At 36.4% G+C, this 23,035-nt stretch overlaps 1 protein-coding gene and 1 long non-coding RNA gene across 5 annotated transcripts in view; one reads left to right on the top strand and one right to left on the bottom strand.

The window, feature by feature from the left end:
* The window catches only part of ORC5 (origin recognition complex subunit 5), a 95,225-nt gene that overhangs the window by 61,365 nt on the left and 10,825 nt on the right, over positions 1–23,035 (top strand). For 2 of the 4 annotated variants that reach the window (XM_077863960.1, XM_077863958.1), the window contains exon 13: positions 6,970–7,082. In XM_077863960.1, the coding sequence (XP_077720086.1) occupies positions 6,970–7,082 (113 nt within the window). Of the gene's footprint in view, positions 1–6,969; positions 7,083–17,036; positions 17,838–23,035 lie in introns of those variants that run through there. The other 2 variants (XM_077863959.1, XM_077863961.1) reach the window with 2 other exon arrangements.
* On the bottom strand, positions 6,976–9,203 carry LOC144292937 (uncharacterized). The gene is made up of 2 exons (XR_013360338.1): positions 8,967–9,203; positions 6,976–8,284 (listed from the first exon to the last, which is right to left on the bottom strand). It is a non-coding gene; the product is annotated as an uncharacterized LOC144292937 (long non-coding RNA).

Here is a 23,035-nt window from a genome sequence, read left to right as displayed (position 1 = left end):
TAATGACTAATAGAATTTTATTATTTTCTATTTTTGTTTCTTACTTTATTTTTGATTATTTTTATAATTCAGTTTTTTCCTCTCTAATTTAGGAGTACATCCTCTTGTTTCTGTTCTCTTGGTTGTTATTCTAAAAATTATAACATTCATACTTATCAAAGTAAAATTTAATAATACTGTTATTTTCTCAGATACCATGGGATCTTGGAACATTTCAACTTCATTTTCTGTACTTCCAATTTATATATTTTTGGTATTGTGCACTTTTAATCTTTTTAAACCCATAATACAATATTGTTAACTCTGTGGGCACATTCATTTAGGTTTACCGTCATATTTTCCACTCTTCATTCTTCATTCCATCTTGCATTTCACCTTTTAACTTTTTGCCTTGCCTTCACCTGGAGGCACATTTTAGGAATTTCCTTGATTTTAGGATCTCCTGGTAGCAAACTTTTGGTTGTTCTTAGTTTAGAAATGCATTTAATTCATCCTCAGTATTAAAAGATTGTTTTTCTTTGTGTACAGTTCTGAGTTAACAGTGATTTTCTTCAGTACATTGAAGCTATCTTTTCACTATTTTATGGCTTTCGTTATTCTTAAGAAATCTGTAGGTCCAACTGCCACTTGTTGGAAGGTAATGTGTTTTCTTCTCTAGCTACTTTCAAGAATTGTTTTTATCTTTTGTGGGCTACACTTTCACTATGACATGTCTGGGTATGGATTTCTTTTTATTTCTCCTTCTCTGGATTTATTTACCTCTTTAATTCTGTGGTTTATTGTTTTTTGTCTCCTCAAATGAATTCCCATCTGTTATCTCTTCAAATATTGCTTGTGCCCCCTTTTGTCCATCTCTGTTTTCCTTCTAGATCTTTGATTAGAAATATGTTCAATCATCTCTTTCACATTTTCCATGTTTCTGCATTTTGGGTTGTTTCCTCAGAACTATTCTCACATTCCTTAATTTTTTCTACATGTGGGTCCAAGCTGCCATATAATTTTTAATTTTACATTTTTAATACTAATATTTTTAGCCTGCAGATAGTTTTAAGTTTTACTTTGTTTCTAAACAAGTCAAGCATGGTATATTATTCAGAGCGCTATAGGAAATTCAGTGTTTTCAAATAAAATAATATAGTTTTAAATAAATTAATGGGCTGTTAGAAAAACTCATTAAATTTGAAATAGAAAAATAAATGCTAATAGGTAGTAATAATGTAAATAATACTTCATAATACTGAATACTGTGTCCCAGGCACTGTGCTGAGTACTTTACAGATGACCTCATTTGATAGGTACATCACTATTTCACACTTTCTTAACAACCAACTTAATTTTAACCATTTTTGTTTCATTGAACTTTAACTCCTACACTAGGTAAATGGAAGCTTTTATCTTTCATAAAAATGCTAAATAACTTAATTTTTTAACCATTCATTAACTTTACTCATATGTGCATATAAAATGTTACTAAGAAAAGCATTTACTGGCTTATGAAATCATTTTTGCCTTGAATCAGTTTTACTTTTCCTTATATCTTCATGGGATAAGGTAAGGATGCTAACAATAGAAATAACTTCACTTAGAAAAATAATAGTAATCTGCCACCTGTAGTTTACTTCAGATTCTCTTTGATTTTTGTATCACCTGGATTCCCATTCCTATCATTTCATTTTCCTCTTAGCATTTCCAGTGAAAATGTGAAGGAATCTAATGGGATTGAAATGATTACCTATTTGACTCTTTTCATTTGAGTCCCTGTCTTATTCAAAATTTGTCAAGACAACAAGTTCTTTGACTTTTCACCTAATACGTATTAAATTCTCAAAAATAAAAGTTAAAGGTAATGATTTAAAAATACTCTTTTTATATTTCTATTGTAATATGTACCAATTTTGATATTTGTGAACACCATTATATTATTTGGGGGCAAACACTAGGATAGAAGGGATATACCATTTGTAATTTTATGAACTGGAAGATAGCACATATGCCAAAATGGTTAATGCATAGTAAGTATGCAATAAATATTTGTCTAATGAATTTTAAAATGTATGTAATAGGTCATTATAAAACAAATATTACTCATTTTTGGCTTAAGTTGAAAAGAGAAATATGATTAGTTTCTAGTAAAAGTCTAGATGTTACTTTCTTCATATAAATAATAGTGGAGTTTTGTATTCCCTGTGGTGAATCTCTTCTGAAGTGTGGCTTAGAAGCTGGGCAGGTAATAAACAGAAGTGGTTCTAGAGGTGAGGTCAGTGAATCTAGGAAAAGTTTTTAAAATGATATAAGGAAGCACTTACTTTTGTGCTTCATATTGAAAGGAACTTTCATTTATTCATTTCATGTCATTCATTGTCTGATGCTCCATTCTTATGGTGATCATAGGAGATACATTAAGGTTTGGCTCTTTTCCTCTGTCTACCCTTTAACAAAGGCTCTCTAAGATATAAATGTAAATTTGTTGACAAACAATAGGATTGCCTCCTAATGATTTTTATCCCCTTAGAAAATCTATGTCTGATGACTAAGTTTCTAGATAGGTAGCAAGTGTTACCAGTTCATTAATTTTGGCTATTTTTTAAACTTTTCCTATCACTTATTTATATAATTATTTGAATAAAGGAATTGATTTCCCTTCAGATACAGTTTATGAACTTCAAACACACCAGTGTCTCATCTAGAACACTTGATGTTTATAAGTACTAAAAACAAGTTTAAAATTTTCATGTCACAGTTTGGAAAATTAAATGGAAGTTGAAAGCTCAGTGTGAGACTAGGGGCAGCAGTGGTAAGATCTGGTTCGTGTAGCCTATAGAGTCAGGACTCCAGAGCAGTTTTTTGGGCGGCCCTTCAGGAACTGGCTGTTAGCTTTTAAGTTTTTTGTAGGGTTTTGTAGATTTTCCTATAGGTGATCAGTATCTCAGGAATATGATTAGAATTAATTATAAGGAGACAGATATGTAAGCCAGAATGCCAGTTTATTGATAAATATTGTTATATTTGAAATATTGAAAAAATTAAGCAGATGAGACATTTAAGTTTACTGATCAGTTCAATAAACTCAATAAACTAAATAAATAATAATAATAATGAATCAGTTCAATAAACTCAGAATTAAAATACTGATTATTTAATAGGTGTGATTTATTAGGCAGTTCCTCTGTGCTTGGCATTGAAATAGTACCTTGACTTTCTGCTCATTTTTTGTCATCTCATAAATACTTAGAACATACTACATTGTTGGTTTGTTGTTATTTTGATTTTTAGTTTTGAAAATTGAGGCTCATATTGTTGAAGTGACTAATCTGAATTGTACTAAGTCAAAGAAGATAGGTCTTCCTAACTTTGTTCTTTCTTTCTCATCTGAAATTAGAAGATTAAGCTTGGAATCAGATAGGTTCAGGAGTGGGAGTGGGAAGGAGATTATTGGATGATCTTAATACCTTGCGTGACAGCTAAACAACTCCACCTCCACAATGAGACTTACTCAGAAAGGGCAAAGAGTCTTTTCGTCCTGTTGCTGGAGGCACACCGCCAGTTCTGTTCTCGGGAATGCTTCCTTTTTTTACAGATCATCCCCATTCAATCAACACATTCTTTTTTTCAGACAGAAGTCTAATACAACTCATTAGATGTTAGCTCTCTAAGCTGTGATCACAGTTTAGTTACGATTTTCAAAAGTTTTGGAATTACAGTTAGGAAACCTAAATCCTAGCCAATTGAGTTTCTGGCACTGTCCAGTCATAATCACTTCGGGCAAGTCAGTGAGCATCTGGATTTCCACATTGGTTAAATTAATTACCTGAATCTAGCCATTTTCTAATGAGGGTTTGCAAACTTTTTAGTAAAGAGCCACACTAAGTATTTTAGGTTTTGTAGGCAGAGACAAAATGGAGGATATGCTATATAGGTACTTCTGTAAGTAAGAGAGAAGACTGTTATCTCATTCCAGTCTGTTTGCCTGGTGTGAGGTCATCACATTTGTGGGCATGTTTTGTGCTCAGTTACTATCAGCTGGACACATGCTGGAGACAAAGAGGGAAGGGGCCTGGCAGGCAGGACAGACAGGGTGACTACTGTGGTCATTTTCACTCTGTTGCAGTGACATTCGGGTCCCTGTACATTCTTTGCTCCTGGACAACCCAGGTGTCTCAACAAATTTCAAAGGATTGCTAGTATACAGACCACATCCTGTGATTTGCAGCAACTCCCTCCCATCCCCACTCCCTACAATCTTCAAATTTAAAAATACTAGAAAAACTTCATGAGTTGGAAGTTAAAGAATTCTAAAATGCCTTGGGGGCCAAAGAAGAAATCAAAAAAGAAATTAGAACTGGAGTGTATAACTACTTCCAAGATAGTAGAGCAAATGACAAAATGGAGAAGTATTATAATTCAGTTCAGTAAAAGGCAAGAAAAAAGGGTGCCTAGGTGGCTCATTTGTTTGAGCAATCTGGCTCTTGATTTTAGCTCAGGTCATGATCTCAGGGTCCTTGGATTGAGCCCAGCTTCAGGTCCCACACTCAGCAGGGAGTCTGCTTGAAGATTCTCTCTCTCTCTCTGCCCCTCACTCCACTCATGTGCACACTCATGCTGTCTTAAATAAATAAATAAATCTATCTTTTTTTAAAAGGCAAGAAAGACAAGAAAAACAAGTAGAAAGATTAACAATGGTAGGGATAAAATTTTAGAATGTCATTACAGTACAAGCAAATGGAGCATATAGTCTAACTAAAAGATAAAGACTCTCAGACTGCCTATAAAAAGATAATCCCACTACATATTGTTTACATAACTGTCTAAAGTTAAGAAAATGTAATATTCAGGGATCCCTGGGTGGCGCAGCGGTTTGGCGCCTGCCTTTGGCCCAGGGCGTGATCCTGGAGACCCGGGATCGAATCCCACGTCAGGCTCCCGGTGCATGGAGCCTGCTTCTCCCTCTGCCTGTGTCTCTGCCTCTCTCTCTCTCTCTCTGTATGACTATCATAAATAAATTAAAAAAAAAAAAAAAAAAGAAAATGTAATATTCAAAAGTAAAATGTTAAAAAAGGAAGAAAAATTATCACCTAAGAGAATATTGATACAAGTATATTAATATTAGAAAAAATACATTGTAAGGCAAAGGCATTACTCTAGAAAGCAACCATTAGATAATAATGAAAAGGTTTAATTTGCTAGCAAAACAGTGATTTTAAGTGAATGCACTTAATAACAGGATCAAAAATATAAAGCAAAAATTAAGTTACAAAAAGAAAAGGACAAACTTCTCATAATGGGAAAATGTTAATGCCTTTGCCAATTTTGATAGATAAAAAAATGGAGTATGTAAGATTTCAACCCTGCAAATAAGCTTGATCTAATAGACATGTAAAACAGCGTACAACAGCTGCAGAATGCATAACTCTTTTCACACAACATCTATAAAAAACATTTCAAGGCATAACCTAATTTGTGATATTGAATTAAAAATTAAAGTCTTAGGGTTTTGAGTGAGAGCTTCATATTTTGATATATTAACACAAAATGTTTTTTCTAATTAGCAAAAATGCTTCATATTTGCTAAGTATAGAATTCTCTGTATATAAAATACTGTGGTATCTACCATCTGTTCATTTTTTAATTTGTTAATAAAGTAATGACAGCTGACTGAACACTGCATAACACTTTTCTCTTTAGAATTTTAACAGGAGACAGAATGGTGTCTGTGTAGTATAGTAGGATGAGCAGGGACTCTAGGTTTGAAATCTTGCTAAGCCACCTGCTAACTCTAGGATCTGGAGAAAATTACTTAACACCTTTAAGGCTCATCTATAAAGTGAGTGTAATAATGTCCACCTTCTAAGATTTTGAGGAATAAATGAGATACTGTGTATCAAATCCTTGGTACCAAGCAAATCATTACTGCTATTATTTTTAATCACTCATAGAATGTTTACCAAGCATCTGCAAAATATTGGTATCAAATTAAGTGAGTATTTTTAATTGCTAAGACTTGCGATTAGGTATTATAGATTTAAAAACTCATCCCTTATGCTGACACAAAGCAAAGTCTCCATATCTTTTCTTGTTGCCATTGTTGACCTCTTCTTCTGTTGTCCAAGAGATGAGAATAAGAAATTGGGGGGTAGGGAGAAGAGATTGCGCTGCTCAAGGAATTCCAGCTCTTGGATCAGCTTGCTTTTTGGATATTAGCATACATAATGCTTTTGTTGGGCTTATGAATGTAAAGTTACCTTATATTTTGGTTTGACCTATCAAAATGCACTTTTGGTTTTGCCAGTATTTTTTTTTTAAGATTTTATTCATTTATTCATGAGAGATACACAGAGAGAAGCAGAGACATAGGCAGAGGGAGACAGGCCTGTGCAGGGAGCCTGATGTGGGACTGGATCCTGGGACCCTAGGATCACTCCCCAAGCCAAAGGCAGGTGTTCAACTGCTAAGCCACCAGGTGTCCCAGGTTTTGACAGTATCAATCCTTTGGTGTTTTCCTGATTACCTAGTTGGTGATCAGTTTTAATGCAAGACTAAGCCCAGGTCTGAAGGATGTATTTCTCTCTCATCTAACCAGCTACCCAACTCTGGAAAAGGCCCACATCTACGTTTTAACTGCTCAGTTCTCAAGGGAGTGCAGATTTGATATTCTGAAGTGTTACAACAGAAATTCCCTAAGATTCTGAGTACAGAGGAATATGCTTTAAAGATTAGCAATCATGTGAATCATTAATGAAACAAACCTGTTTTTGGTGGAATCCTTAAAGACTGATAATTTAACTAGTACTTCAAGCATATATACAGATTTCTGTATACCAATTTCGAAGTTATATTTTCTGCAGTTATTCATATGAATTCAGTTATATGTCTTTACTAAAGGGACTACAAAACGTTTTAGATTTGAGAGCTTCACGTAATCTCATCAAAACAGCTCATAAAAATGTTTTTATTTTATTTTTTTATTTTTAGATTACCTCTTTAGTGACCCTCCAGCTCTTAACCCTAGTTGGCCATGATGATCAGCTTGATGGACCAAAATACAAATGCACAGTATCTCTAGATTTCATCAGAGCTATTGCTAGGTAAGCATAGAATAATCGTTAATGTAAAATGTCTTGAATTATGTAAATGATATACTAAATATAAAAATTAAATGTTCTTCCTAATGTAATGTCATTAGTCATTTAATAAGAGAAGATCATTTAAGTGCCAAGAGTGAATCAGTTTCACTGTAGAATGAATCCTCTCATCACTTTACAAATGACATAAAATTGGGAGAAGTAGCTAATCTGTTAGAAACAAAAAGGAAGATTCTGAAGGACCTTAAAAGACTGGAAAATAGTCCCATAGAAGCAAGGTAGGATTTAACAGACAGTTGACTACAAAAAACACAGATGTCCTAAAATAAGGTGGGAGAGGCCTGGCTTAAGACCTGAGTATTTTAGCTGGCTGCAAGGTTTCAACAATCCTGGTGTCTCATTCCGGGGATGTAATAGGTGTGCTCTGTTTTCCTATAGGCATAACAAATCTGGTGTGCTGTCCTGTGCTTGGTGCTTTAACAGGGGCATTGATAAATGGGCACATGCCAAGGAGGGACAGGAGGAGAGTGGTAGAATGGTAGAATGAGGAGTCAAGTCACTTCCCTGACTGACAGACAGGGTAGGAGAGAAAAACCCTAGGAAGGATGTAGTCACTGTCTATCGAGTATATCAGGGACTTTCTTGTACAGTATGGATGAGACTACTGAGTAGTTGTAGACCATTAGAAGTTCTAAGGAAGAAAGTATGTCTGTCAAAATAAGAGCTGTCTAAAAATGTAACAAGTTTCCTCACAAAGAAGTCTACTTACTGTCATGAAAAATGTTCCAGCCATTTATACTAAATCACCTCATCTCATGGTTGCAGCTGGCTAGCAGTCTATCAGGCCTTGTAGTAGCAGTAACATGTGTGGAGACTGGTAGGTGGAACAAGACAGTCTGTAAGACAGTGCTTTTCCAACTCATCTGAATATGAAGATTTAATTTTAGTATCTTTCAAAATTAATCTTGAAAATATTTACATATATTTCAAAATTATATATAGGCATGAAACATTATGTATTCAGGCTTAAAATAGTGCCTGACATGGGTATGGATTTGCAGGTCTCCTCAAATGAAGTTAAGAGCTTCCTAAAGTTGTAAAGTCTGTAGGTTGGCATCCTCTGCCCTGAAGTCTCTTCTGTGTAGAGAAAAAGTTCTGTGATATTATGATGCAGGTATTTGAGATATTTTGGTGGCATGTGGACTCTGAAACATAAAATGGGGGTTTTGAAATGTGTTGTTTTGGCAAAACTAGGCAAACTCTTACCCAAAAGAAATTGAACAGAAACTTTGAGTGTATTCAGTGTGGCTGTAAAGCAGTACCTTTCTTTTTCTAAACAATGATTTTAAAAACTTCTGTATCTAAGAGCCTCCATCAAAGACATAATTTTTGAATGAAACCTATTTCTTCCAGGGATTTCATCATTACTCTGAATGTGTTGGGTTGTGCCCCAACATAAACATATACAGGACAGAGGCTTATGAATGCCCAATATGATAATATATAGTAAACCAAACAGAAACTTAATTCATAGCATCAGTGATATTAAACACATCCAGAGAAGTGCACTTCCATTTACCACCTGAGAAGGGAACAGGACTTGTAGACCTCGGATTCTGTCCTAGAACTTGGGAACTCTACAACTTGCTTTGTTACTCGTTTTCTCTTCCTTGCTTTCCATGGGCAGTGTCCAAAGAATAACCACTTCCTTCTTCCTACATCTTCCCTCTTCCACTCCCTTATCCCATGTTTTGTGTTCCTTTTCTGCTCATTTAACCTATTTTTTCTTTCTCTCCCTCCCATATCCTGCTGTCTTCTAATATCCTTCCTCATTGCCTTAATGAAAACCTGACTCTTAACTGGGGACACTCCTTCCCCTGAAGTTACCTGTAATGGTAGCTACTTATTATCTCAAACGCTAATCCCTCAAGGTTGGATGCTCCTGAAGTGCCAGCCTTCCTTCTTGTTGCCACTTCCAGATTGTGTCAGCCCCCCGCTTGTGGAAACGTGGACTTCTTTGAGACTTGTACAATCTGGCTGTTTCCCCATTTTCCTTTTGTTTGATTAACTTCTAGCGGCCTCCCACCCATTCCACCCTATTCTGTTGAAGAATAGAACACATGATTCACAGGCTTCTTTTTGAAGATTCTTGACTATTCAAATGAACTCTGTTCAGCATTCACTCTTTTACAGAACAAAATTGAAACCATCAGTTGAGAACTGCTTTAGCTACCTACCTGGTGCTCATCTTCTCTCTTTCCTTTTTCAGTAGGGTGGGGTCTCTCTTCCCCTTGTGATCTGAATTTTATCTCCTACCTTTTCTCCAGAACCTTTTTTGAAATGTTCTCAGGCTGTTTATCTTCTCAGTGGCATCTAACACTGGTGACCACTCCCCTTCTTAAAACTCTCTTTTCTAAGAGCCCATGATTCCAGTCTTCTGGTTTTCCTCTTTAATTTTTGTTTTTTTTTTTAAGACTCTTTTGCCAGCTTATCCCTTTTACCCGACCTTTAAATGTAGCGGGTCCTTGAGACTTGGCTCATTCCTCTCTTCATACCGTACTTCTTCCTTAGGCAATTTTAGCTATACCTATGACTTAAACTACCATCTCTGTATTAATAACTCCTCAGTTTTTAAAGGCCAGACCTTTATTCTAATATTTTTGACCTTTATTGGATGTTTCAGCTACATCAATACATTTCCAAAACTGAACTCAGGAATCCTAACCTTTACTTCTGCCTGCCACCAAAAAAAAAAAAAAAAAAAAAAGAATGACCCAGCTTTCCTCCAGTGTTGCCTGTTTCAGTGGTTAACATTACAGTCAGCCACATCATACAGGCCTGAAACCTAGAGTCATTCTTGACATTTCTCTCCCACACTCAAACAGTATCCAAGCATTAGTCCTTTTGACTACTAAGTCCCTCCTATAGATCTCAAATTCGTTCACTTTTACCATTTGTAATGTTACTCCTCTAAACCAGCCGCCACCATCTTTTCTCTAGTAGTCTCCTAATTGGTCTTTTGTCTACTCTTATCCTTTATAATTTGTTGTCCACACTATAGCCAGAATGATCTTATACAAATTTAATGGCACCCTCCTACTTAAAAGTCTTCAATGTATCTTTTTGAATTGGTGTTTTTATTTTTTTGGATAAATACTGAATAGTGGCATTTGGGGGATCCCTGGGTGGCGCAGCGGTTTGGCGCCTGCCTTTGGCCCAGGGCGCGATCCTGGAGACCCGGGATCGAATCCCACGTCGGGCTCCCGGTGCATGGAGCCTGCTTCTCCCTCTGCCTGTGTCTCTGCCTCTCTCTCTCTCTCTGTGTGACTATCATAAATAAATAAATAAAAAATTAAAAAAAAATTTAAAAAAAAGTGGCATTTGGCATTATTATATCTCATATGGTATTTCTATTTTTAATTTTTTGAGGAACCTCTGTACTGTTTTTTATAGGGGCTGCACCAACTTCTATTCCTAGCAATAGTGCATGAGCATTCCCTTTTCTTCATATCCTCTCAAGTACTTGTTATTTCTTGTATTTTTTGATACTAGCCATTCTGACTGGTGTGAGGTATTATCTCATTGTGGTTTTGATTTGCATTTTCCTAATGGATTCATTGAGCATCTTTTCATGTGGATGTTGGCCATCTATATACCTTCTTTGCAAAAGTATCTGTTTAGGTCCTCTGTTTATATTTTAATCTCTTTTAATCTTCTTTTTAAAAAAATCATCTTTTAATCCTCTATTTTTTAGTTGGATTGGATTTTTTTGTGTTGAGTGGTGTAAGTTCTTTATATATTTTGGACATTAACTCCTTACAAAAAATAGCCCACTAATTTGAAAAGATATATGCACCCCTATGTTTATTGCAGCATTATTTTCAATAGCTAAGATATGGAAGCAACTCAAGTGTCCTTTGATAGATGAATGGTTAAAGATGTATATATATGCAATGGACTATTACTCATTCATATAAAAAATCTTGCCATTTCCAACAACATCGATGGATCTAGAAGGTATTATGCTAAGTGAAATAAATCAGGCTGAGAAATAATGATTTCTCATTATTTGAATGAAATGATGAAAATGAAATTATATGATTTCATTTATATCTGGAATCTAAAAAACAAACTCTTTAAAAACAAACAACAAATTGGTTATTTCCAGAGAAATGGTGGGGGAGACAGATGAAATAGATTAAAAGGATTAAGAGGTACAAACTTCCAGTTACAAAATAGATAATTCATGGAGATGAAAAATACAGCTTAAGAAATAGTTAATAAGATTGTGATAATGTTGTGTGGTGACTACACTTAGTGTGTGAACCCTGAGTAATGTATAGCATTGTGGAATAAATATGTTGTACTCCTGAAACTAATATAACATTATACATCAATTTTACTTTAAAAAAAAAAAAAAAACAGAGTCCTCAATAGTTTCCTATGACTCTTGGGATAAAAAAAACAAGAATCTTTAATGTAGCCTATGAAAGCCCCTATGATTTGGCCCCTGCTGCATTATTGTGTTGCCCAGCCACTTCTGGTACGAAACTGCTCCCCCAGGTGTCTGTTCTTTAACTTGGCTGGCTGTTTTTTTAGTTCTTCATATTCACCATTTTGCTTCCTATCTTTGCAAACGCAGCACTTTCCATCTCCTCCTCTCCTTTATTTAGCTAACTGCTGCATAACCTTTAGATTTCTATTTAAATGAAAAGAAGCCTTCTTAAACATACCATGACCGCCATCATCCCCCCACTCCAGTCACACTATGTAGGTATACGGGTCTCATTGTTTTCTTTTGATACTTAACATAATTATAATTAATTACTTAATAATTAGAGTTCATCTTTCTTTCTACAGTATAAGTCCATGAAGCTCAAAACAGAGATTGTCAAACACTGCCTTACCTCAAACTTAAACAATGCTTTAAACTTAGTATGTGCTAAATACATAAATAGTTCATGTTTTCCTATAATGATTAACATTAAAGCTTCAGGTGAAAGGAAGCTTTGTAGGCTTGTTTTTTGGGCAGCAACAAGAAGGGCACTAAGGAGACAGAGTTTCATTCCAAATCAAGGTGTGGTAGAGATGAGAGATCTCAAGGATGGTTACCATAGAAGAGGTAGATATGCCGAGTTCCAGACTCCTGTGGTAGAGAATGAATGATTAGATCAGAGGACACAGCCTAAATGTCCAAAACAAGGGAATGAATCAGTAATTTATTGTACATTCTTATTTTTTTAAAAACCACTATGCAGTTACTAAAAATCATACTTTTGAAGCATAAAAACACAGAAAAATACTAGTGAAAAATACAAGCTTAAGTTGGTAAAGCAGTTATATATAGGGAATTATATATCAAAAAAAAAGTAGGAATATCTAAGGGAAGCGAGTAATGATCAAAACAGGCAACTGATGCCGAGAAATCAAGCAGAGTCCATCTGATTTAATGATAAAATGGTCATTTGTAACTTTATCAGGAACACTTAAGGAATACAGTGAGTTAGAAGTCAGATTATAGCATACTTATATAGTATTTATAAGAAAATTGATGCAGCAAATAGAATACTTTTAATTCATTTGTTTACTTAACATTTGTTCTGTTGCCCATTATAATCACTGCGCTGGGCTTTGAGGATATAGTGACAGATAGAACAGATCTGTATCCTATCCTCATGAACCTAGGATTTTGTTGTTGCTGTGAAGAGAAGAGAGGATTGTTACCTACTGAAGGGATTGTGGAGTTGTGAGAGGGTTGTTATTTAAAGGTTTGAACATATTTAAGTGCTGAATGGGAAAGGGATGATAGAGGAGAGTTAATGGTACAGAGGACAGAGAGAGATTAAAGCCTGAAATGGTATATTAAGATGGGATCTTTCAACAGAGTTGAAAGAAATAGCCCTGGATGAAAGAGGGGACTCTGTGCATTATAACATGAGGAAGAAGTGGATTCAGATGGAGCCAAGTTTAGAAGTTTGGTGGCAAGAAGTTGAGGGAATTGTGATGTATTCTATTTTGCCTTTAAAGGAGTAGACAAAACTGAGACCAAGGATAAGGTAGTAGCAGTTTGAGAGGAACGTGGATATTTGAAATAGCTGCTGTGGGGAATGGAGGAAGGTGCTATCAGGGGAAGGAACTAGCTGGGAGTACTAAAGGCCCATTTAAGGTTCCTGATCTTGAATTTACAGTGACACCAATCTGTGAAACTTAGAATCTTCTCTAATAGCATTCCATGGGCTAAATGCTGGGACAGCAAAGGGATAGTGTTCAGTAGTTCAGAGCCTAGCACGGAATACTCAGTAAGTGTTTGTAGATCAGGAGAAAGTGAGGGGGTTTGTGAACTGGTTGTGTCAAGTGTTCCAGAAAGCTTAGAGAAAGAGCTTGGTGATCAGAGAATAGAATGCCTGAATTTATGTTTTTAGAGGTAGAATATTTCTGAATATGATCATGAGAGTAGAAAAGAAGGTCATTTGGAGTTAGGAAAGACAGATGTGCAGTGAGGTCACTAAAGGCTGATGCTGATCTTGGGATGGAGAGGAACACTGAACTGAATGCTGCATGATTCAGTGACTAAGACAGAGTGGCAAGAGGACACAGGGTGGTGAATGGAATAATCTGAGTCTCGGAGGAGAGCAGAGCTTTTTGCATCAGGATACCGACCCCCACCCAACAGGACTGCCTGGAGTCTAACCTTATTGGAAAGAGTTGAAGAGAGGCAAGGTCCTTTAGGGAGCCAGATTTCCGTTAAGCCCAGAAGAGAAAAAAACATTCATAGAAGAGGTAGAGGACATAGAGAACTTTATTGACCAAGGAATGGTGGAAAAGTTTGGACAGAGAAGCAGTAAGAGTCCTTAAAAGAAGCACAAAATAAGGAGGTAGAATATGGGAGAAGACAGATGATGAGAAGCTTATTAAATACTGTCCTTGGGTTGTTCTTAATGTGAATGGTAGTTTTAAGTTTCTTTCTTACACAGTCATTGGGGAAGACAACATAAAATAACAAGGTTGCTTGAAGTTGTCCCATTGCAAGTTGTAAGTGGACCCAAACCAAAAAAGAACCCAAACTGCCCACAAAAGTAGAATGGAATAAAATAGTATCCCATGAGAAAAACAGCATTTCTTTTTTTAAAAAAAAATATTTTTTTAAATTCAATTTGCCAACATACAACATCCAGTGCTCATCACATCACGTGCCCCCTGACTGCCCATCACCCAGTTACCCTGTGCCTACCCACCTCCCCTTCTGCAGCCCTTTGTTTGTTTCCCAGAGTTAGGAGTCTCTCATGGTTTCTCTGAAAAACAGTATTTCAGTGTAGTAAAAGAATCAATAAAGTGAAATAGAGGATAAAGGCAAAATTAAATCCTTAGATATGCCATTTAACTAACTTGTATTAAAGTATTCCAGATTCTGATTTAAGAATTAATTATCCCTAGGCAAATTGTCACTAATATTATTTGGTCTTATCCTATTTTTTTTTATATGCTTACTTTAGAAAATAATTCATTTCAGTGCTATGAATCTTCTGTATTAAATGAAAACTATCCAGAATCTTAAAATCATATTTATATAAATTTAATATGCATCTGAAGAGAAAGCACATAGAAAGTACATAATTGTCTTTGTAGAAATTTAAAGTGTTCTTTACAGTGAATTGTTTGTCTCTGAGTCCTGTAAAGCTCAAAGTTATCTTTGGAATGTGTGACATAATTTTTGATGTTTTCCTTGTAGTTATTCTTTCAAAATCTGCCATATCTTAGAATAATAAATATGGGGACCAGATAGCAAGTCACCTGTTTGTTTACACTGGGCGGGGGGATGGAAGGATGATAAAGACATTCGTACATCTTGGGCAGTAAATGTTTCTTAAAGGAATGATCTTACATATTCAATTCCTGAATAATTTACTGTCTTGAAAAAAATCCAAAAATCTTAATGGTATCATTCAGTTTGCTTGAGTACCTTCTAGTGGCAAAGCAGAGAAATGAAATGTAGTGAACTTTTATAAATGAATATACCTAAATAGTGCAGTGTTTTTAAGTCAGTCCATTCATTCTATCAAAAAACACTTTATTGCAGAAACTCAAAGTTACACAGCTAGATTGAGTAAAGTAAAGGAGTCCTGCCACTAACAAATCACAGCATTTCATTTGTTCATGTTCTCTTCTAGTCCAGGTCACACAGATGCTTCTCCTGTGCTGTCACTACCGACTTGTAATTCTGTTCTCCTTTTCCCTCTTAGTATTGTAGGTGTGTCTTTGTATTAGTCATTTTGTGTGATTGTCTCTTACAATAGTTTCTAATCATGTAGTTTTGAAATGTATATGTTTTAATCTTACCTGCGTCTAAATTTTTTCCACACTATGTCAAAAAACCGCAAAACAAAACAAAAACAAACAACAAACAAAAAAAACGCAAAACAATAAAAGTTAACATTAAGTCCACCTTAACTCATTACTTTAGGTTTATAACCTTAAGACCCAAAGTTATGGTGGTGGGTATATGTGCCTGAAGAAATATACAAATACCCCTTCCCTTTTTGCCTGTGGTTAGAAATAGCCTTTATGTCTGTTTCCTTCAAAGATCCTCTAAAAAGACATCGTTTCAACCAATGTGATTTATGTTTTTTTTGGCAATTTAGTCCAACTGGAAGTTTGTACTAATTATGACTTTATTTAAAAAAATGTTTAGTGGTACTTTGTTGCCAGTATATTTGGAAGGTCCTAGAATTGAACAAAAGAAAAACATTAAAATAGATTGAGATGATAACCATATATTTTATGTCGTTATGCCTGAGATTTTTTTTTGAGTAATTGTTTTTAGTTGTTTTATTACTGTTAATGATAACAGGATTGTCTTGGCAATGTTTTTATACCATTTGGAAAGGCTTAGTATTCTTCAGAAGCACTATTGTAATGAAACAAGTAAGGTATTCTTTGGTCCTACATTAGGTAACAATAGCTGGAGCATCTCATTTGAGCTATTTTTAAATGTGTTTTCATAAGCAGTATCCATAGTTCCCTGTTCCAAGTTTTAAACAATATTTAATATGTCAGTCATTTGCTTAGAAACTTTTTTAGAAAATGTATTACAAAATGATAGACAAAAACATTAATCGATGATGGTTTAATAAATAAGAGTGTGCAATTAGTGAATCTTTAAAAGACTGTTCTCCCATGGATGATTATTTTTGTAGAATTGAATATGTTAAGGCTTTAATTTTATACTTATCACTAGATCATTATAACTAATTATTTTGACCACTTATTCAAATAAAAAACCTCCAAGTCTGAATATTTATAGTGAAGAATGAGTTTGGGGGAAGGAAAATAATTATATGGCTCTGTCTCTCTGCTATTTTATTCTGCCTGCCATCAGAGTACAAAAATATACATTCGCATCGTCTGTTTGTTGTATCATATTCTTGGATCATACAGATTTAGTTACAATACACATACAGGTCACCAGTGTTAAAAGACTGAAAAGAATGAGAGCTACAAATGAGGACAGATGAGCTATGCATTATGTAATGATAAAACAGGTGTTTGGGAAGATAAACAATGTTCAGAAACAGAGAAGATTTAAATACTTTTGCATCTCTAATTACTTTATTCTGGTTATTAGACAAAAAGCAAATAGCTTTGAAATGAAATCTAAACTTTCTGTAGTGCAATTGAAATACAGAATATTGAATAGTTCTAATTCTAACTTTGTTTCCTTTTTTCTTTCAGAGAAGCAAACTATGCATAGGAGAAAAAAGGAAACTTCTTAAAGAAACTTTATGCCTAGTGACATTTTATAAAATTAATTCTGTTCCTATCATGGTGCTTTTGATAGCACTATAGGATTGGTTAGCATTAGTTGTCAACTGTTTCACATGTGCTTCTCAGAATCACACATACAAAGCTGAGCAGTCTAGGGGGTGAGGATGCTAACATATTATCTATTTTTGTTTATAGGACGGTGAACTTTGACATAATAAAATACTTGTATGATTTCTTGTGAAAACAAGCTTCAAAGCCATATGGACACTGTGACAATGACTAAGCCAAGCTGTGTTCATCCAACTACTTAGCTGGCCAGGGAGAGGAGTTCTTTGGCTCTATTGGATTTGTCCAGACAGGTGCTGGCCCAGCATGGAATCTGATGAAAACACTCTGATTGGTCTGGGTGGATGTGAGCAGAAGACTATTTACCAGGGACCCTGGAGTATTTGGAAGCAACGTGTTAATTATAAACAGCAGGGTTTGAGCACAATCTGTTCTACTCTTAATGATGTTATCTTAACACTGAAATTGCCTGAAACCCATTTACTTAGGACTACATTTTGCTCTGTGAACTATCCCCTGCGCTTTGAACGTGCCAGCAGCCCTTGTATATAAGCCCAGTCTTTTCACTTCCTCTCCACAGGAGCCTCTGCAGTTGCTTGCCAAAGCAGATTTTCCTAAGGCCACCGTTTTAAAAGATCATAGTTGCAAAATATAATAAATAGAAGTTTTTTTTAAATCCACGCTTGTATATGCTTATCCTTCACCCTGATTTTCTCAAAAAGCAAAAAAGCACAAGGTAGTTTGATCAGATATAGGCCAGCTTTCCATCTCTAAGCCTGCTTAGTATCTGCAGTATGCCTGTGTGTGGTTTTTCTGGTCACTCTTGCAATTAACCACCCAACCTAGCTTTTTAATCTGCATGATGGTTTTCTTTTCTTTTTTAAATCATTGGTCTTTAAGAGTTCCACAATAAAATGTTTTCTTATATCAGTTATGGACCTTGGGTCTGGTTTTCTTGTTTGTTCATATTTTTGAAGAAGCCTTCCATTAGCAGTTGAATACTTGAAAATTGTTCTGAACAGATTTAAAGTGCTTAATTATAGAGCCTAGTTTACATTTCAGGGACATTTTATTCTTTCATTTGTTTTTTGAAGAAAAATTCTCATAATAGGCACGACCAGATAAGAAACTTTCATGTACTTATTGTCTGCCACATTCTAGATCAAAAAAAAAAGCAGTTGTGTTCTTGAATTTGTTTAGAGGTAATGAGAGGGGCAGAAGGAATGGGCTTCCTGTTGGCCTCCAAAGGATGATATCCACCCTGCCCTACATCTCTTGCCCCACAGAAAATGGTGAAATTTTGTGTTCCAGATGTTTGGAGAAACCAGGACCAGGGGAAAGGCATTTAAATTGCCAATTCAGGCTTTGGTTTCATGCACATAGAAATCCAGGTGTCGGGACGCCTGGGTGGCTCAGTGGTTGAGCGTCTGCCTTTGGCCCAGGGTGTGATCCTGGAGTCCCGGGATCGAGTCCCACATCAGGCTCCCTGCATGAAGCCTGCTTCTCCCTCTGCCTGTGTCTCTGCCTCTCTCTCTCTCTGTCTCTCATGAATAAATGAATAAAATCTTTAATAAAAAAAAAAAATCCAGGTATCATTAAAGTAGAAAACAACATGGGTAGCTGATTCAAGGAGGAGCAATGCCACCTGGGGGAGTCTTCAGCACCTCATAGTTAGCTGTAGAGTGGCAGGTCTGCTGTGCAGCCTTCTTGGATAGGCTGGGACCAATCTGCATTTTGAGAGAACTGTGGGATGTCACAGGGGAAAGGGATTGTCAAATAGGGCACTGAGGTGAAGGATAAAAAGGAGGCAAAGTACACTTCCAGGAATGTGAGTGACTCCTCACTGCTCGCTACCTGTCCCCTGTCCAGCACCTCGCCTGTCCTGTCCAGCCCTAAATGTGGCTTCCCTACAAAGACCTTGTAACCAGAATTTCCTTGCTCCTGACTGGACCATAGGAACTTCTGTTTGTTATTTACTTTCTAATGGATTGCTAAATGACTCACTAATTTGATTAATTTATTTAAATGAAGGCTAACAGAGCTTAATATGGATATTAGCATTTTAAGAAGGGTCATCTGCAAATTCTGTAATGGGAAGATACGAATCTCCAATTATAAGAAGGAATCTAATGATGAGAATTATGCTGGCTGATGGGCCAGATATTTGCATTAAGAGAGGAGGTGCCTTGGGAATGGAAATTGGTGCAGCCACTATGGAAAACAGTGCAGAGTTTCCTCAAATTAAAAATGGAACCACCATATAATCCAGCAATTCTATTTCTGGGTATTTATCTGAAGAAAATGAAAAACTAATTTGAAAAGATATATATGTGTCACTATGTTCACTGCAGCATTATTTACAGAAGTCAGGATATGGAAGCAACCTAAGGGTCCATCAATAGATCAGTATATAAAGAAGATGTGGTACATAGATGCAATGAAATACTACTTAGTCATAAAAAGGGATGAAATCTTGTTATTTGCAGCTGTGTGGATGGACTTTGAGGGTTTTACACTAAGTGAAATAAGTCAGCGCAAGACAAATACTCTGATTTCACTTACATGTGAAATTAAAAAAAGAAGAAACCAAATGCCTAGATACAGAGAGCAGACTGATGGCTGCCACAAGGGAAGGAAGGGCATTGAGGTGGTGGGGGCGTGGGGTAGGAGGTGAAATGGATGAAGAGAGAGTCAAGAGGTACAAACTTCCAGTTGTAAAATAAGTCATGGAAATGTATTATGTAGCATGGTAAATATTGTGTTGAGTATTTAAAAGTTGCAAAGAGAGTAAATCTTAAAAGTTCTCATCACAAGAAAAGAATTTAACTTTCTTCAACCCTAGTTTTAATATACACTTTATAAACATCTCAGGGGTGGCCTGGGTGGCTCAGATCATGATTTTAGTCATGTCATGATCTCAGGGTCCTGGGATCGAGCCCTGCCTTGACCATCCCACTCAGCAAGGGGAGTCTGCTTGAGATTCTTTCCATTTCTGTCTCCCTCTCCTTCTGCCTCCTCCTCCAACCCTCCCCAGCTCATATGCTTGTGCTCTTTATCTCTCTCAAAATAAATAAAATCTCTAAACATTTTAATTTCTAACACCAAACATGGCAAAATATATGAAATATACTATGTTGGGATATATCAGGAAATCATTTTGTTTTCTATATAATTAGAACAATGTTATGGTGCATCATTTGTAAAAAGAGAGGAGCACTTAAATTATGCTCCACAAGTGTTCTGCTTAGATCTAAAAATGATTTAGGCGGTAGGAAAAGAAAGTTAACCACACTGTGGGGTTTTAGATATTATATATATATATATTTGACTAGCCATTCAAAAAATATTTTCTTTTAGTTACTGTGACTCAGGTATATACCTAGTTAGGTGAAGATCCTGTGCCCTCTTCCCTCTTACTTTCAAGTTAGTTTCAATTCCTGAATTGGTCTTCATTGCTGAAGCAATTCCTTTTCAAGAACTCTGGAAGCGATTCTGACCTAACAAGCCTCTGTTCATGAAGCCCTGAAGTCAGAAGGGGCTCAGGGCTCTAGGGCGGCAGTCAAGAGTTGGGGCTCTGGAGTCAGACTGCCCTGGATGGAAGACCAGCTGTATCTCTACAAGCTGTGCGACCTTGGGCAGGTTGAATCTGTGCATCTGTTTTTGCACCTGTACAGAGGAGAGTAGAACTTACCTCCTGGAATAGTTCAGAAGATTAAATAAGTTGATATATCTGAGGCAGTGTAATTCTCAACTGGGGGCAGTTTTTTCCACCAGGGGATATTTAGCAATTTCTGGAAATATCTTTGGTTGTCACAACTGTGGGATGTGTAAAGGGATGGGTGCTGTACTGCTACCATCTTACATGCCTCCCCACATCAGAATTATCTGGTTCAAAATGTCAGTGGTGCTGAGGCTGAGAAACCCTGATCTAAGCAAGGTACCCAGCATAGTAAGTGCTCAGTAAATGTTAACTATTGAGGATATGAAATATTTGTGGCCCAGAAAGGTAAGTGAGGGAATGTAGCAACGTTCCAACTAAAAAGGAAAGAGGTCCTCTTACCTAACCATACCTAAGGAAAACATCTCTTGTTTGAGATTTTGGGATTATTCAAATGGACACAGTACCTTGGAATTTTATTTTTAAAACTGAAGGATTATCTACTGGGTTCTAGTTCACACGCAGATTTCATTACTTATTTTTCAGAATTTTGTCCAATAGTGAAAAGCATGTGCTGAGGGTGATCAAATCAGAGAAAAAGTGACACACTGTTTTCCCTCAAGGTGTGATGGTTGAGCAATTAATGGTATACCTCCAATGGATTTAGTTAACTGACAGCTGTTTAATTAAGATGGTCTGGAGCATGGAAAGCTTGGGCTTAAGAAGCAGCTTCCGTAGTCCCTTCAAGGTGTGTACTACTGCTTGTACTATGCAGAGAAAAGTAATGCACCGAGTCCAGGGATAGTGCATCCCTTATTGCACTAAGTGCTGTCTCTAAAATAGTAGGTAGAATGCAGCAGCTGCCCCCACATGTGCAATTAGAGCTTTGTCATAGTGTCCTCTGCTACCTGAATACTCACACTATTATGTATCATGATTGCATGTTATGCCTTTAGCCATGAGCAAAGACTTGGAAGTAATTAGACCAGAGGTTGATATTATTCAGCTTCATCCCCTACATTTTGAAAGCTTCATCTGCTACAAAGTGGGACTGTCTATCATATGTAGATATTTTAAATAATTTTGCATGTAATTTCAGTCTGCTGACACATTTTGCTTTCAAAAACGCTTAGTAGAGCTCAAAAAAATCTTTCCTATCAAGATACCAACATTCCACTCAAATTTGCTATTAAATGCCCTGAATACACAGTTAGTGTTCATTTTCCAGCAGTGACACATTCATGAAGCACAGTATGAGAAGCAGAAATTTGGTAGAGCAGAGAAAATTATAATCAATTCATTCATTTAACTGCATGTTGCTGCACAGTAATGATGGGAATTTTAGAAGGCATTCAGCTGTTTGAGTAAATAGTGGTAGCTTTGGCATAGGGGAAAGAGTCTGGATTTTAGACACAGTGAAGATTTGCTTGGGTTTTAGATGAACCACAATCCATTTCATTGGTCTTTGAGGGACTTGAGAGTCTAATGGCATTTTCCTTACAAATGTTGAATATTCATCCAAAAAATACTAAGTCCCAGCTGTGTGCCAGGCATTGTGTTGGGGAGGGAGGAGATAGAGCAGTAGTCAAAGGAATCAGATATCTGGCCTGGACAACAAGGGCTCTCAGCATCGGTAGAACCATTCTATGAGATGGGAAATGTCGGAGGAAGGACTAGATCTGTGGGATGAGGAAGATCATGAGTTCAGTTGTGAGCATGTTGCCGTTGAGATGCTTAGTCAAGTGGAAGTGTGAAATAGTTGCATCTAAGAGATCCGAGTGACAGCCAAGTATAAATGTAGAGGTCATCAGAATAGAGGGGGCTATTTAGTGAGGCCGAGGTCTCTTAAAGTCGGATCCTTGACCTGGTGAGGAAGAAACCATCTGGAAATGAGTTAAAGAAAATAATACATAGAAGGTGGCCACAGCTATTGCTGTTCAGCTCACCACAGAACTGCAAGTTTATTTTTTTTCAAATAACAGATCTCCACTGTTCATATACACCCTGTTCTCTCCAGTATATGAAGCGGCAGCAGAACAGACATGGGCTAAGTCCCATTTAGTATCTGATCCCAAAATGAAAAATCAGACCCACTTAAGAGTCTTCCATGGAGAACCATTAGTTCCAAACACATGATTTCATTACTTTTGGCCAACTGTTAAAATAATAGAGGTGTTGCTGTTGCTCAGGTGTGCCCTGGAGTTTCTGAAGCCTCTTTACGTTCACTTCCTCTGGGATGGAAGGTTTAGCCATCCTAGTTCCTGGGACTCATCCAGCCAGAAATGAGGGGAGCCTCAGAGGAACCTCAATATACCAACCCCATAAACATCCAGGAAGAAGGGAGCTAAAATAGAAACCCCTAGTACCTTACTACATCAGTCTTTTTTAAATTGAACAACGTCGACTAACTGAAGTCTTGCCGAGTGGATGGAAAGACGTGAGAAAGAGCCACATGTCCCCAGGGATAAAA

Source organism: Canis aureus, chromosome 21 (assembly GCF_053574225.1).
Source record: "Canis aureus isolate CA01 chromosome 21, VMU_Caureus_v.1.0, whole genome shotgun sequence".
Classification (NCBI taxonomy): Eukaryota; Metazoa; Chordata; class Mammalia; order Carnivora; family Canidae; genus Canis; species Canis aureus.
Note: the sequence above shows the minus strand (reverse complement) of the source record. Positions and strands in the feature narration are given on the sequence as shown.